The 16,868-nt window shown below is 38.3% G+C and overlaps 1 protein-coding gene across 2 annotated transcripts in view; it reads right to left on the bottom strand.

The window, feature by feature from the left end:
• INO80 (INO80 complex ATPase subunit) overlaps positions 1-16,868 on the bottom strand; it is a 143,984-nt gene that overhangs the window by 40,079 nt on the left and 87,037 nt on the right. For both annotated transcript variants that reach the window (XM_037834278.1, XM_037834279.1), the window contains 2 exons: positions 6,857-6,997; positions 1,829-2,054 (listed from right to left, as the gene is read on the bottom strand). In XM_037834278.1, the coding sequence (XP_037690206.1) occupies positions 1,829-2,054; positions 6,857-6,997 (367 nt within the window). The remainder of the gene's footprint in view (positions 1-1,828; positions 2,055-6,856; positions 6,998-16,868) is intronic.

Here is a 16,868-nt window from a genome sequence, read left to right as displayed (position 1 = left end):
TGATTCTGCCAAGTCAAACATGTGCCAAGCCCTTCTTAAAACCAAAGCTCAAAAAATGCTGAAATGAACAGACTTACCACCCTACTTTGACCACTAGTCCATACAGTCTTACATTATTTTCATTTAGATACAGGTTCTTACTGACCACAATGTAATATTCTGTTTAGAAACAAAACAAAATGAAGGTAACCCACAGCAGTAAAATTAGGGTAACAAATTAAATAATATCTCTCTTTTTTAAGCTGTTCAGGGTGGGGGTGAGGGTAGGGTGCTTTTGAAGAGACTGTATGCTGTTCTCCCAGTGAAACATGGAGACTCATTCAAGGTGTTAAACCCAAAAGCTTTTGGACCATTTTTCAAGGAATGTAATGGAACCAACCCTTCCCAGGGAAACAGAAAATGTAAAAGTATAGAGCAAAGGGAGAAGAAATACGGGTTCCAGTGATCACCCCCAGCTCGCCCCAGCCTGTCTAGGGAGCACAATGGGGTCAGTGAGGAGCTGGTTGGTTCTCACAGTAAGCAGCCAGTGATGCTGGAGCTTTTTATCGATGCTAAAAGAACTCAGACGCTTCCTGCTATTTAAACAAAGTCCATTTTTCTTTCAAAGAACAGGAAAAGCCACAAGAGATTCCCACAGAGCCAGCAATAAGCCTGCTACTCCTGTACTGGGAAATGAGGAGCAAAAATGAAGAAGGGAGAAAGAAGAAATAAGGTGCTATCTTGCTTCTTCCAATACTCACTTCTTTCACTTCCTGCCTGGGCTTCTGTAGTGTCTATACCTTCTGGATTCTACCCTTAAATTCTTACTAGTATTCAGGCCTGCTTTACCATGGGTTTCCCCTCTTATTTTCAAACAAAACACCTTTACCAACTGCTTTCATGTGTTCTGGATCAGCTCTGAGACCAGATACAATATCATTCTCATCTATTCAAAAAGGCATCTCCCAATTCAAAGCACTCCCATGGCTACTAACAGGTTGACCCAAAGCCCCTTGACACTTCACAAAATTGACAGTAAATGGAAAAACCAGGCCTTAAACACTCAGATGTAGCAGAATCTTCCTTCTGAATGCTTAATGGCACTCGTATTTACTTCTATCATGTGCCAAGAAGATGAATACAATCTAGGTATCAGACTTTGGACAACCGAAACTAATAGTGTAGCCCTAAGCTACCACTCTTCAACTTGTCAACAGTTGTAAGCAAAGAACACAAGCCTTTCAACCATCTTGGCTCAGTTTCTATAAAAGTAGTCTCACTAAAGCAAAGATGAAAACCTAATTTTCTTTCAACCCTCGACCTTGACCCTAAGAGGTCTGGGAATCTGTTAGTATTTTGGCACAAAACACACTGTTTTTCCTCTCGTTATCATTCAGATCTCTAGTGCTTCGTGCAGGACACTGTTTACGTTACTTAAACTAGGCTTTCTGTAGAGTGACGCCATTCTCATTCATTCCACTGGCTATGGGACAAGACAACCATAACTCACTCAACCAGCTGAGCCTTTCCTAAAAAGTTTACTTCATTTTTTTTTTTTTTAAAGAATGGCATTTCTTTCTCAGCTGTAGGCTTGTCAAAGCAGAGTATCTAAGCACAAATTTAGAAAACTCTTCTCTCTTCACTCAAGTCACAAGTTACTTAAACTTGAGTACCTATATGATCTTACCTATATGATCCCAAGTGAAGAAAAAAAAAAAGGAAGGAACAAAAGACAAAGTAGGAGCCTTAAGAACTTTGAATTCCAAATATCTGAAACTGTTACATGAATACTTCATTGGTTCTCCCCTTGACAAAGCTGGATCATATTCCAAGAAGATGGAGGACTCACCTGGAATCCTGATGAAAGACCAGCCGTTCTGAGGTCTGATGCTCCACAGTCCTCCAGGTGGCTCTGGGAAGAACTGGGATCGTCGATTTAGCCAGTCTGCAGCCAGTTCAGGGGTCCCATTCAACAAACACTGTTTGGCTGCTAGACTCCCTCCTTCCTTCAGCATTCGTCGCTCATATTCTGCACTTCGGTCATTGCAGTAAGAATCCAATGGCACTGCGGTGACCTGCAGTAAAAGGTACACATACTCTTTTACATATTCCACACATATTAAGCGTTTTGGGACCCTCAACTCTGAAATCAGACTAGTATGGTTATTCCTGGGCTAGTGGTTTTAACTAGTGGTTTTACTCTGTTATGACAGGGTGAGCTATTCCTAATAATTGACTTCATAAGCTTCCCCAGGCCAAAGGTTACCCTCCTATAACATGAACCTGCAAACAAAAGATCCCAAGAGAGCTGAAATCAGGTTAGGAATAATTCCATATATCTGATCCCTTTGCCATCTCCCTTCAATGTTAGATATTGCTTTTGGAAAAGTTCTATTAGCCCTATACAGGATGGTGACGCCGGATAGGAAGCTAACTAGAAATCACTAAAGAACTGAAGATGACTGGCCTGGTGCTTTTAAAGCTATCCTTAATGCTTTTGTGGCAAAGCTCCCAAGTTTGTCAATACTTTTTTCTCTCTTCCTTGACCAGGCTGCTGACTGACAAACCTAATGGGAAGAAAGGGAAGATAAGAGAACCTTCCTTTAAGGTCATAAGCTGGGGGGTGGGGGTGAGGGCGAGGGCAGGGGAGCAATTGCCAGAGAGTAGCAGATTCATTTCCTGGCTAGGGCAAAGGCTATGAACAAATTCTTATCTCACCACAAGGTACAGCCTAACAACACTCAAATGTTGCCCTCTCCTCCCCAATGGAGTAGAGGACTCCTGCCAATTTAGAAACATAGGCTTTATTCTTTTTCAGCTATTTGGGTTTATTCCCACTCTAATAAGCAGCTGTGTATTCAGATAGCTGTAAAATCATCTGATAAGGAGCATGTTGAAGATGACAGGGCTATCTTTTGTTACGATTTGGAGGCTGTGATTATCTGCCAAGTCCAGGTCAATAAAAAGGCTAAAAGCCCATTATAAGCAGTAAATTGCTTAGAAGAACCTTGGAACAAGACCAAGAGACGGGAAGAAAATGGGTATAAGGAGCAACGGCAGAAGTACGGGAGAGATCAGAATGTTAAACACTGCTATACAACTCCCAGCTAGGTGGTTCTATTATTTCTCAGAAGTTAGGCATTTAGGAAATCCCTCTATCCTGTTCAACTTCGTATTTTTATGCTGATCAATGTTTAGGGTGATGGTTCTCAAATTTCTGTATGCAACAGAACCTCCCTGGGAGTTGGGCAAAAATGTAGATTTTGATCCAGGAGGTCTGACAAGGGGCCAATAGATCTAGGTTTTAACAAGCACCTTGGGACCTCAAGCCACACCTTGAGAAATACTGCCTTGGGGTATATAGATAGTCAGCTGTCTATGGAGATATGAGACTGCAGGTGCCTCTACTGGGGACTAGAGGATACCAAGACCAGAGAAATAGCATCATTTCACCAATATCCAGAGAATAAACAACTCTGGTTGCAGATGAACCTGAACTGGGTTTGCTAGGGAGTAGTGCCATCTGCGGTCCAGATGCAAAACTACAGAAGGTCACAGCAAACAGGGCCTCTGGAGCTCCACCACTCAGTCAGGCTCACCATAATAAATTTATTAAGACAGTACTAGGAGGTTTTGGCAATCTCATATCACCTTTATACCCTCCAAAAGGAGTGTGCTCTCTTGCTTCTAAGGTACTCATTTTCCAAACTGAAACTTGAGCATAGGCAAATAAAGACTGACACACAAAACAGGGGAATAAAAATTGGGTCTCTCCCTGCTACAATTTGTCTTGGCAGTAGCCCAGCAGATCCCAGGCCTGAGCAGAAACCTCACGTCTATGATGTGATTCCCAGAACCTCACAATCAGTAGCTACATAGCCATAAAATGATTAAGGAAATAGTGGTCTGGATTACAGAAGTATGGGCCAGTTCTGCATCTCAAGCAGCATGTGTGCTCTGTTGAGTAAAGCATGCTTAGTCTTTTCTAATGAGAGACTCATTACAACTAACTAGTTGTACACTCAAAGATAACTGCTTCAATTTTTTTTGTTTTTTTGTTTTTTTTTTTGGGCGGGGAGAAAAGCAGAACTTACATTGGAACTTTTCATTGACATAAAGACTGTGGACCCGTACTTCCAAGATCAAAATTCAAAAGCTAGAAATGCAGCATGAGGAACAGGGGGAGAACAGAGACACATAGAAGATTTTTTCCTGCCTGTGACTCATTTCCTAGGACCTCCTTTGGTTTAAAAACAAAACAACTCTTTCTAGCTACAAACTTTCACGTATTTTTCAATTTTCATTTTCCTGATATCCTATCAAGTCCAGGGTTGAATACTGAGAGGTTTGCAAGGCTCAGTCCTTAGTGAAATGTTTTTTAATGTTTTGATAAGCGTCTTTGGCCAAGAGCCCTGGATCATGATATATGCAGAATCATAGAATGTCATGAAGTACGTACGTAAGCAGTGAACTCATGAGGTCCTAAAAGGGGGGCAAAAAATCCATTTTTACTTAGAATAAATCTTGCTTTCCAAACCAACTCTATCTTAGACAGTGTCCACCCATTCTGCTACCACAAGTGGTCTTCCCGAGTGCTCAGAAGCATGGGGAGCTGAAGCACGACACACCATTTTTCCCTCCCCACAAATGGAAATAACATACTCCCTTTCAGTACCTACCACATGAGCTAACCCATTTCTTGCTTCATTAACCTTCTGAACTATAGTACCTTAGTGGGCTGCTTTTCAAGCATTTAGTGCGTCCTTCCTGAGAACATGTGTATTCTTGCTCTAGCTCTAGGAAGCGTAACTGCTCCAAGCGTTTCAGTTTTTTGGTAAGATGAATTCCCAGGATAGTGGGTCATTAATCCTCTAGCGTTATTTCCTCAGCTAATGATAAAACAGACTCTATAATTCCTGCCTTGGTGGCACAATTCTTCCTGAACTGACCTTAAGTTTACATAACATGTGCCAGAGAAATTAATTTGTTTTTTATTTCAAGGCCAGGATTGAGACATCAAAGGAAATTAGTTTCTCTTTCTCTCCATCCCAGTTGGGTTAGAAAATCAATATAAAATAATTAAGGCATCTCACGAAATGCTGCCTTATTCATATGCTAGGCCTGATCTGGAAGGTGAGAGCCTATTTTATGTATGTGTGTTTGAAATATTCAGAGATGTTTAAGACTCTTCCTCCTGTCCTCATAACCATGGTGTAATTAACCCCACTTTCACGATCAGCAAATGTTATGTGAATAAACTATTAAAACCAGGATGGGGACAGGGGCTGAGAAGGAAAGGAGAATGCTGGAGAGCAGCCATTCAGCCTCTTGCTCCCTTGTCTGTCAACATACATTTATGGCTATTAAAATCTTCTTTAAACTCCAATTTATTGTTCATTAGGCAAATAGCACCAGACATAATTTAGACACGGTTTCTCTGAAAACAACACTGAAGTAGTACATTTTGGGGTATATGTTCAGTGAGTATGTTGGGAGAATAGGGGTTGCTCTTGAGAGTAGTTGGTTACACAGATTTTGGGAACTTCACAATCTCTACATACAAAATCCAAACACTTTGTGGATAGCTGATATAAACTAAACGAAGCTGACAGAGGAAAGGGGACCAACTTCATGCAGCACAGTATTAGCAGAAAGAATTCTAAGCAGATAGGAGTCAATGGGACTCATTACCATCATCTCATTTCTATTTACCATCTCTCTTTGGATCCTCTGACAAACCTAATAAAGTAAGGATGCAAACTGAGACACCTTAGTGACAGAAGATAATCACTAAGGAGATTCATAAAGTTCCTCCTATTTTGAAGAGAATTATAAAAACAGCAGACTTGCTGGGATAAGTTCAGAAAACAACATAAAAACACAGAAGGGTAAAAAATGTCAGCCTCTTAGAGCCTCTGGGCTAATGTAAAATTGCCCTTTAGAGCAAAAGGAAACCAACAAGGTGGGAAGACAGAATCTTGTTCTTTGTTCTAAACAAGAGTCTGGTAAATCTGTATTCTGCCCATCTCCCTTCATACACTTCTTTGTGATGCAAGAAGAGAGCTTTGGTTTGGTGCTGACCAACAAGGACAGGGGTAGAAGATGTAAACAAAGTAAACAACCCCAGCGTGTCAAGGGGAGCCTTTGCAGTGATGATGATGGCATTCACAGGAGTAACTGTTTTGATAAACAGGGTACTAGGAAAGATCCAGAAAGCTGCTCAAAATGGAAACCACAGCAGAAAGCACTTCCAAATAAGAGTAAGATTCCTGAATGGAGAATTAGATTCAATAGCCACTTTTCAATTGGAACATACTTGGGGACTACTGTCTAGGCAGGGCTGCTTAGGAAAGCAAGAAGATGCCAGACTAAGAAGTTTCTTGATACTGGAGTGTTATGTTTCCTTTTGTTATTTGGAGACTGTACTGAGGCGATAAGGCCAGATCAAATCCCCCATCCCCCCACCCCATCTGGCCCACTCCTATGAGAAACCCTCAAAAACCTCAATGTAGGTGACAAACGACTCCCTATCCTTTTCAGATATTCCACTGCCCCTGACCCTGCTGTTGTGTGATAATCTACCTGACAGATGGCTTATTCCCATTGTAGTTCAGAGCCCTGACTGAGAAAAACTACACAAGAGAGATGTGGTCAGGGAAAGAAGCCTCTCCTACCCACTGCACAACTATTCCTGAATTAAAAGGGCTGCCTTGGGATGGCCAGAACAGTGAATGCTCTCCTTTTTAAATTATGAGGGTTTACACGTTTCTCAAGGCCCAAATAACTTAGGAGATCTGTTAAAGAAATGGATTCCTTGGAAATTGGTTTATTTCTTCAAATACCATCTATTTTGTCTCTTCCCTCCCGTAGCACTTACTCGTGGACTGGCCACACACAAAAAAGATGGCAGCTCAGTGAGCAGGCAGCAACGAAGTGAGGAGGTAGCTGATCTCCGCTGATGGATAACCTGGTCTGAGTAGCCACTCACTGCTTTACAGTGGCTGCTGAAAACAAGAGACTACAAAACAGAAATGTGTTAGTACAGTTGAAAATTATACTTGATGTAAGCAAAACGGAAAAAAAATGCCACATATTAAACATTTGACTCAAAGACTTTTTTTTTTAAAAGCAAATACTATTAATTCTAATAGACAAGTAACCACTAATTAGAACAAGTATATAACATAGTCAAGGACCATGCTAATTTCAAAATGTGGTTTTACTAATGCACTTGAATCAAGTGCCATTTCTATTCTACCCTTTTCTGGAAGAGACACTGTCAATCATAAAAACTCAGAGCAAAACATTCATTAGACAAAAGGCTGTGTGTACATGTGTGTGTGTGAGAAAGTTTTGTTTATTTATATTATACTGCAGATACAAACTTATGTCTTGAGTTAAAAACAATGACCACCACTATTTCCTTCTAAATGTTTCTTTAAGGAAGATCTGTTTAGCATCATGTGTGTATGCTAATATAGTGGGGCATAGTTCTAGCAAAGGTATTAGCTATTTTATTTATTTGGTAACATCAATATAAGTGATCAGAAACAAGAAACAATACCCCTTTAGTCCCTCTACTTGACCACCACCACTTAAACATATATTTTTCATTTCTAATACTATATCAAAAATACATTTTAACAGTCTTCACAGATCATATTAAGTTTCAGTTTACAGCTCTTCATATGAAAGATTTTAAGAATTTCTCAGTGGGATTACAATGTTCTTTATCAGAGATGCAGAAGTTCCTTCTTCAGCACAACATTAATTTCCCTCTGTTTATTCTGTTTCCCTTTCAAGTATTTCCTAATTTACTTTTGCATCTCCATTCTTCATTATTTCACTTATTTAACTGGTTTATCAAATAAGGCAAGTTGTTATCTCCATAAATAATCATGTGGATGAAGACTCATGCATTGTTATAAGGTCAAGAAAATAAACTGCAAGATCGGTACCAAATCTCTTAAAGCTTTGTTTGCTCAGTACATCTACTACTCCTCTACTCATATGAACCTTTTCTTTTTCTTTTTTCGAGAAGTTGTGAGTTTATAGAATAATCATGAAAAAATATAAGATTCCTGTATACCACCAAGACCCTGCAACAGTGTGGAACATTTGTTGTAATTTATGACAGAACATTTTTATAATTGTACTATAATTAAGGCCTATGGCTGAACTTAGTGTAGCTCCATGGATTTTTCTAAAAAAATTTTGAGACCATATATACAATTGAACATTTCCCCCTTTAATCATATTCAGATATATATTTCAATGCTGTTAATTGCATTCACAATATTGTGCAACTGTCACCACTATCCGTTATCAAAACATTTCCATCATTCAAAATAGGAACCATGTATATTTTAGGCTTTAACTTCCCATTCCCTGTCCATACCAGTCCTTTCACCCTGCCCTCCATCCCCCATCCCCTGGTAACCTATACTCTAGATTCTGACGCTACGTTTATTCTAACTGCTTCAAAACAGTGAAATCACACAATATTTGTCCTTTTATGTCTGTCTTATTTCACTCAATGTAATGTCTTCAAGGTTCATTCATGTTGTCTCATGTATCAGGACTTCATTCTTTTTTTTAACAGTTTTATTCACACACCATACAGTCCATCCAAAATGTACAATAAATGGCTCACCAATCAAGTATATAATCAATAGTCATGCATTTACCACCACAATCAATTTGAGAACATTCTCATCGCTCAAAAAAAAAAAAAAAATTCCCATACTCCTTATATCCCCCTATTCTTGATGCTTAGCTTTGGTATAGTACCTTTGTTATAGTTGATGAAAGAATATTACAATGTTACTATTAACTATAGTCATTAGTTTGCATTAATTGTATTTTTCCATATACCATCTTATTATTAACACCTTGTAATAGTGACATACATTTGTTCTAGTCCATGCAAGAACTTTCTTATATTTGTACAATTAACCACTTTCATCATCCACCACAGGTTGTGCTGTTATATAGTCCTATGTTTTATCCTCTAGCTTTCCATCTAGTGACATACATGACCCTAGACTTCCCCTTTCAACCATACTCACATTCAGCACCGTTAATTACATTTACAATATTGTGCTATCATCACCTCTATCCATTTCTGAACATTTATAATCAACCTTATTAAACATTTTGTACACCTTAAGCATCATTTGCCCATTCTCTACCCTCTTTCTATCTCCTGGTCACCTATACTCTAGATTTTAGCTCAAGGAGTTTGCTCATTACAGTGAGTTCATATGAGATCATACAATATTTGTTCTTTTGTGCCTGGCTTATTTCACTCAGCATAATAGGCTCAAGGTTTATCATGTTGTTGAACACAACAAGACTTCACTCTTTCACAGCTGACTGATGTTCCATTGTTATGTAGGTACGACATTTTCTTTATCCATTCATTGGCTGATGGACACTTGAGTTGCTTTCATCTTTTAGCAATTGTGAATAAAGCAGCTATGAACAATGGTGTGCAAATATCTGTTCGAGTCCCTGTTTTCTTCTTCTGGGTATATGCCTAGTAGTGGAATTGCCAGGTCATGTGGTAGTGCTATACTTAAGATTTCTGAGGAACTGCCAAACTGCCTTTCACAGCAGCTGCACCATTTTACATCGCCACCAGCAATGAATTAGTGTTCCTATTTCTCCACATCCTCTCCAACACTTGTAGTTTTCTGTTTTGTTTTTTTTTTTAATAGTGGCCATTCTAGTGGGTGTGAAATGATATCTCATTGTGGTTTTGATTTGCATTTCCCTAATCGGTAGTGACACTGAGCTTCTTTTATGTGCTTTTCAGCCATCTGTATTTCTTCTGGAGAAATGTCTATGCAAGTCTTTTGCCCATTTTTTAATTGGGTTGATCTTTTTTTTGTTGAGTTGTAGGATTTCCTTTTATATTCTAGATATTAAAGCCTTATCAGATACTTGGTTTCCAAGTATTTTCTCCCATCGTGTAGGTGGTTGTTTTACTTTCATGATAAAGTCCTTTGATGCACAAAACTTTTCAATTTTAATGAGGTCTCATTTACATATTTTTTCTTTTGAAGCTTGTGCTTTGGGTGTAAAGTCTAAGAAACCATTGCCTAACACTAGGTCCTGAAGATGCTTCCCTATGTTTTCTTCTAGGAATTTGGTCGTTCTAGCTCTCATATTAAGGTTTTTGATCCATTTTGAGTTGATTTTTGTATATGCTGTGAGGTAAGGGTCCTCTTTTTTTTTTTGGGAAATGGAGATACAGTTTTCCCAGTACTACTGGTTAAAGAGACTATTCTTCCCCAATTGAGTGGTCTCTATCAAAAATAAAAAAAAATAAAAAAAAATAAAAAATCAGTTGGCCATAAATTTGAGGGTTGATTTCTGAGCTCTCAATTCTTTTCCAATGGTCAGTGTGGCTGTCCTTGTTCCAGTACCAGGCTGTTTTGATTATTGTGGTTTTGTAATACAAGTTTTAAGATCAGTACGTGTGAGTCCTCCAACTTCATTCTTCTTTATCAAGATGGCTTTAGGTATGCGGGGCCCCTTACACTTCCATATAAATCTGATGATTGGCTTTTCCATTTCTGCAAAGAAAGTTGTTGGAATTTTGACTGGGATTTCATTAAGTCTATGAAATGCTTTGGGTAGTATTGCTGATACTTCTTCTTCCAATGCATGAACAGGAAGTATTTTTCCAATTATTTAGGTCTTCTTTAATTTCTTTTAACAATGTTTTGAAGTTTTCTGTGTACAAGTCCTTTATGTCCTTGGTTAGATTTTTTCCTAGATATCTGATTTTTTTTTAGTTGCTATTGTGCATGGAATTTTTCTATTTCTTCTTCCAACTGTTCATTGCTTGTTAATAAAAACACTACTGGTTTCTGGGTGTTCATCTTGTACCCTGCCACTCTGCTGAATTCATCAGCTCTACGAGCTTTGTTGTGGATTTTTCAGGATTTTCTGTATATGGAATTATATCTGCAAATAGGGAAAGTTTTACTTCTTCCTTTCCAATTTATTTATTCAGAACTTCCAGAACAATGTTGAGTAACAGTGGTGACAGTGGGCATTCTTGTCTTGTTTCTGATCTCAGAGGGAAAGCTTTCAGTCTTTCACCATTAAGTAGGATGTTAGCTGTGGGCTTTTCATATATGCCCTTTATTACATTGAGGAAATTCCTTCTATTTCTAGTGTTGTAAGTGTTTTGATCAAGAAAGGGTTTGTATTTTGTGAAATGCCTTTTCTGCATCAGTTGAGATTACGTGTTTTTTTCCCTTCATTCTGTTAATGTGGTATATTATATTAACTGATTTTCTTATGCTGAACCAACCTTGCGTACCAGGGATAAATCCCTCTTGATCATGGTGCATAATTCTTCTGTGTTATTGGATTCAGTTTGCTAGTACTTTCTAGAGGATTTCTGCATCCATATTCATAAGAGACATTGGTCTGTAGTTTTCTTTCTTGTGGTATCTTTACCCAGCTTTGGTATGAGGGTGATGTTGGCCTCAGAGAATGAGTTAGGGAGAGTTCCCTCCTCTTCAAATTTTTGGAAAAGTTTGAGCAGAAGTGGGGTTAAGTCTTCTTGGACTGTTTGGCAGAATTCCCCTGCAAAGCCTCTGGTCCTGGGCTTTTCTTTGTTGGGAGGTTTTTGATGACTGATTCAGTCTCTCGTAATTGGTTTGTTGAGATCTTCTACTACTTCTTGAGTCAATGTAGGTAGCCTGTGTGTTTCTAATTTGTCCATTTCATCTAGGTTACCTAATTCATTGGCATACAGTTGTTCATAGTATCCTCTTATAGTCCTTTTTATTTCAGCAGAGTTGGTAGTAAAGTCTCCCTTTCATTTCTGATTTTTATTTGTATCCTTTTCCATTTTTCTTTGTCAGTCTAGCTGAAGTTTGTCAATTTTATTGTTCTTTTCAAAGAACCAACTTTTGTTTTTGTTGATTCTATTGTTTTTTATATTTTCTATTTAACTTATTGCTGCTCTAATTTTTGTTATTTCCTTCCTTCTGCTCACTTTGGGTTTAGTTTGTTCTTTTTCCAGTTCTTCGAGCTTTAAGGATAGGTCTCTGATTTGAGGTCTTTTTTAATGTAAGCATTTAGAGCTATAAACTTCCCTCTCAGCATTACCTTTGCTGCATTCCATAAGTTTCAGTATGTTGTATTTTCATTTTCATTCACCTTAAGATATTTCCTAATTTTGATTCTGATTTCCTCAACCCATTGGTTGTTTAAGAGCATGTTGTTTAATTTTCACATATTTGTGAATTTTCCATTTCTCCCTCTGTTATTGATTTTCTAGCTTCATTCTGTGGTGGTCAGAGAATACACACCATATCATTTCAATATTTTTTAATTCACTGAGACTTGTTTGGTGACCCAACATATGGTCCATCCTGTAGAATGATCCATGTGCACTCAAGAAGAATGTGAAGTGTTTTTTCATTGAGTCCAATGTTCTATATATGTCTGTTAGGTCTAGTTGATTTACTGCACCATTCAAGTCCTGATCTTTAATGATCTTCTGACTAGACATATTTTCTAACCATTATTGAGAGTGGTGTGTTAGTCTCCTACTATTAATATAGAACCATCAATTTCTCCCTTCAAATCTGTCAGTATTTGTTTCATACATTTTGGGACTCTACTGTTTGGTGCATAAATATTTATAATTGTAACATCTTCCTGTTGAATTGTTACATCTTCTTTTCTTGGTATATAATGACCATTTTTGTACTTTGTAACTGTTTTAGATTTAAAGTCTATTTTATGCAGTATTTGTATAGCCATACCAGTTCTCCTTTGGTTACTACTTACATGGTGTATTTTTTTCCATCTTTCACCCTCAATCTACTTCTATCTTTCCCTTTAAGGTGAATTTCTTGCAGACAGTATATACTTGGGTCATGCTTTTTTATCCATTCTGCCACTCTCTGCCTTTTGACTGGAGAGTTTAATCCATTTCCTTTAAAGTCAATACTGATAATACAGGGCATTCTTCTGCCATTTGGTTATTTAGCCTCGGTAAATCTTATACCTTTTTTGTCCTTCACTTCCATTAATGCCTACTTTTATATTTATTTGCTTTTTTGTATTGTACCATATTAAGTGCCTTCTCACTTTATCTGAATATATATTTAATCCATTTTCCTTGTGGTTACCATGTGGTTAAAATTTAATATCCTAAATACACAATAATCACATTTGCTTTGATACCAACTTCAATAGCAAACACATACACTTTTCCTATACCCCTCTCTCTGTCCCCTCACCATTTTTTGGGTACTCGTTAGCACTTTTATCTTTGTATGTTGTATGTCCAGAAACATATTTCTCATTACTTTTTATGCATTTGCATTTTAACACCTGTAGGAAGCAAGAAGTAGAGTTACACACCAAACAATACAATACAACAGTCCTGGCATGTATAATTACCCAAATGGTAAGTTACCTTTAGCGGAGGTCTTTATTTCTTTAGGCCACTTTGAACTAGTATCTTTCCTTTTTGTCTGAAGAAGTCCCTTTAGCACTGCTCATAGGGTAGGTCTTGTGTTAACTACCCCGTTTTTGTTTATCTGAGAATGTTTTAATCTCTCCCTCATTTTTGAAAGAGTCTCACCAGATATAAAATTCTGGGCTGGCCGTTGTTTTCCTTCAGCACTCTAAGTATTTCACCCCACTGTGCCTTCTTGTCACCATGGTTTCTGAGGACCAATCAGCACTCAACCTAATTAGGACTCTCTTGTACGTAAACACATTGCTTTTCTCTTACAGTGGTCAGAACTCTTTTCTTGTCCTTTGCATCTGATAGTGTAATCAGTATATGATGGAGTGTGGTTTTCTTCATGTTTGTTCTGTTTGGTTGCTCTGAGCTTCTTGGATATACATATTCATGTCTTTTGATAAGTATAGGAAGTTCTCAGTCATTATTTCTTGCTCTATTCCTTCTGCCCCTTTCTCTCTTCTCCTTCTGGGACTCTAATAATGCATATATTGGTGTGCTTGATGATGTCCCATAGTTGTTTTAGGCTATCTTTGCTTTTATTATTTCTTTTTTCTTTCTGCTCCTCAGCATGACTCATTTCAAGTGCCTTGTCTTCAAGTTCACTGATTCTTTCTTCTGCCAGCTCCAATCTTCTCTTGAAACCTCCCTGGGCATTTTTCATTTAGTTATTGTGGCTTTTAACTCCAGTAGTTCTGTTTGGTTCCTTTTAAAAACGTCCATTTCTTTATTTAGACTCTCATATTGTTCATTTGTTGTTTTCCTGATATCCTTTAGTTCCTTCTCTGTACTTCCCTTCATCTCCTTGAGAACATTTTTAAGATCACTGTTTTTTCAAAAGTTTTGTTCGGTGTGTCTACATTTTCGTCTTCTCTGTTGTTTTCTGTATTTTTATCCTCTTCCTTTGGATGGGCCATCATTTCCTGTTTTATTCATCTTGTACTCTTCTGTTACACACTGTACATTCTGCTATTTTAAAATGTTAACTTTGGGATTTACTCCCTGGGATGTATGTTTCTTGATTTTGTAACCATCTGATGAGAAGACAGAAATTTTCTTGAGCTTTAGCTCTCCTATCAGGAAGATCTGCCCAAGGCAAATGCAGTATGCAGGCTTTTCCTTATCTTTCTGGGCTTCTATCTTATCATGGGTTTTTGCTTGTTAGTTGTTTTGGAGTCCCCTGCTTATAGGAGTTTGGTTGTTTCTTCTGTTTCCCTGGAGAGAGACACTGCTGGGTATTTGACACAGCAGGTCTTTGTCCCAGACTGTTTTGTTCCTCTATTGTTTTTTACACACCTTCTGTTGTCTCATGCTGCTTTTGCTTGGATGGCAAATTCTGGGAGGAGGGTCAACCTGGAGAGGGTACTGCCTAGTCAGTCTTTGCCAGCCAAAACAGGGCCAGGGACCCATGAAGGGCTGCATAAACTTGTGCCAACGGCTCCCCCATGCTCAGCTTCCTTGCCTGCCCAGGAAATGCAGTCCTTCAGCCAAACAGCCCCCGAAGGCCTGAGGACGCTCCTGTCTGGGGAGGACTGAAACAACAGCTGCTGCTGCCTTTGTTGAGCCAGTTGAAACAACAGCCCTCAGAGCCAGGAACCAGAAATCTGAATTCATTCATCAAAAGCTGTGATCAGTGATTGGCCGTGCCTACCCCTATTCTTGGGGAAGAGGATTTTTATGCCCCTTTGATCATCAGCACCTAGCCAGCTGTGGACCCTGTGGTGGATGGGTGCTGGTAGTCCCTGTGTGGAGAGAACAATTTACAGTTCTTTACCATAATTTTTGTGTCTCTTCCTCTTGTTCTTCCTTTGATGCTACACTGTTTTTCTGGCCTCTGGAGTTTCAAAGTAGTTGTTTCAAACAGTTTCTTCCCGTTTAACAGTTGGTTTGGTAGGAGGACTGAGTCCTGGAGTTCCCTGTTCCATTATCTTCCCTGGAAGTCCAATCAGACCAGCTTTACACAGGGCTTAAATGTTCTCCAAAACTAAATGAGTTCTTCAGGTTCACAGTCAGAGAAAAGACATCTCAAATTGACCTAGTAGAACATATACCATTACCTACTTCCGTAAACCAAACAGCATCTTCTAAATAATGGTCATGAACAAAATGAAAGGCTTTAATAGTTTTCTAGTATAGATGAGTTCTGTTTCACAGTATGGAAGTCTTTATAATGCTTTATTACAAAGCTGGATCCATGTAACTTTGGCATGTTTTGCTATTTTCTGTAGATGCTGAGGCCTCTGTCGTTACTCTGAAAAGAATTTTAACTTTTTGATAGAAGTTCTTCAGGAACATCTTTGTTCTCAACTTTATGCTGGCTAGCACCTGCACTGAAGTTCAACTGTCCTTTACATGTTTATGTCCATTATAATCTGACTGCCTAGTGACCTATTAGGCTGAGTGTCACCCTATTCTTCCAACACTGAACACTGAAGACCTAAGGAATATTACAAAATAAAGTAAAATAAAATAAAATAATCCCATTGCTGATCCAGAGATAAAGGCTAAAACGTATTTCTGATGTCAGTGGCAGCATCTACTGCCCCATCTGGGGGGTGGGGAGTGGAGATGATATAAGCTGCAGAAACAGTTCAGGGTTGCAAGCTAGGACATCCCCCGCCACCCAGACCATTCCTAGGCAGAGGGCTGAGGCGGCAGCAGTAACTGACCTAAAGACTTTTGAATTCTTTACTAACTTCTAAAGAACAGTACCCAAACAATGTCTTTGTCAGGAATTTCTTCAAGTCACCCTCATTTTGAGTATCCTGAAATGGCAAAATTCAGCAGAAGCCTGTTTTTACTTCACCCCAAGAGAAAAAGGTAGAAGACGAAAGAATGACCATTTCCTTCAATGAGTCTATCTAATGATAATTCTGTTCCTAGAGGAGGTCATTCCAAATGACAACAGATTCACTTGTCAGGTCTTTGTTACCTAGAAATTTATTTCACTTGTCACATGACAAGTGAAATTTATTTCACTTGTCACATGAGCTAGGTTAAGATGGTGCTGCAATTGGAAGTCATTAAATCAAGGTGATTTGTAGCTTTCTGATTCTGGATTTAAAAGGAAAAAAAAAACCAAAAACATGCCACACTGTGGATAACTGTAGGGTGTGTGAATACATCTCAATTAAACTGTATTAAAAAAAAAAGTAAATGAACAATGGGTGGAGGAAGGGAATGGGATGTTTTAGATGTTCTTTTTCATTTCAATTTTTAATTTTACTTTTTGGAGTAATGAAAATGTTCCAAGTTTGATTGTGGTGATGAAAGCACAACTATATAACGATACTGTGAACCACTGATTGTACACTTTGAATAGTTGTATGTTATGTGATTATACCTCAATAAAATTGCATTAAAAAAAAAAACAAACACACTAGTA

Source organism: Choloepus didactylus, chromosome 4 (genome assembly GCF_015220235.1).
Source record: "Choloepus didactylus isolate mChoDid1 chromosome 4, mChoDid1.pri, whole genome shotgun sequence".
In the NCBI taxonomy this organism is placed as follows: Eukaryota; Metazoa; Chordata; class Mammalia; order Pilosa; family Megalonychidae; genus Choloepus; species Choloepus didactylus.
The sequence above is the reverse complement of the archived record's forward strand: the minus strand, read 5'-3'. Positions and strand labels throughout refer to the sequence as shown.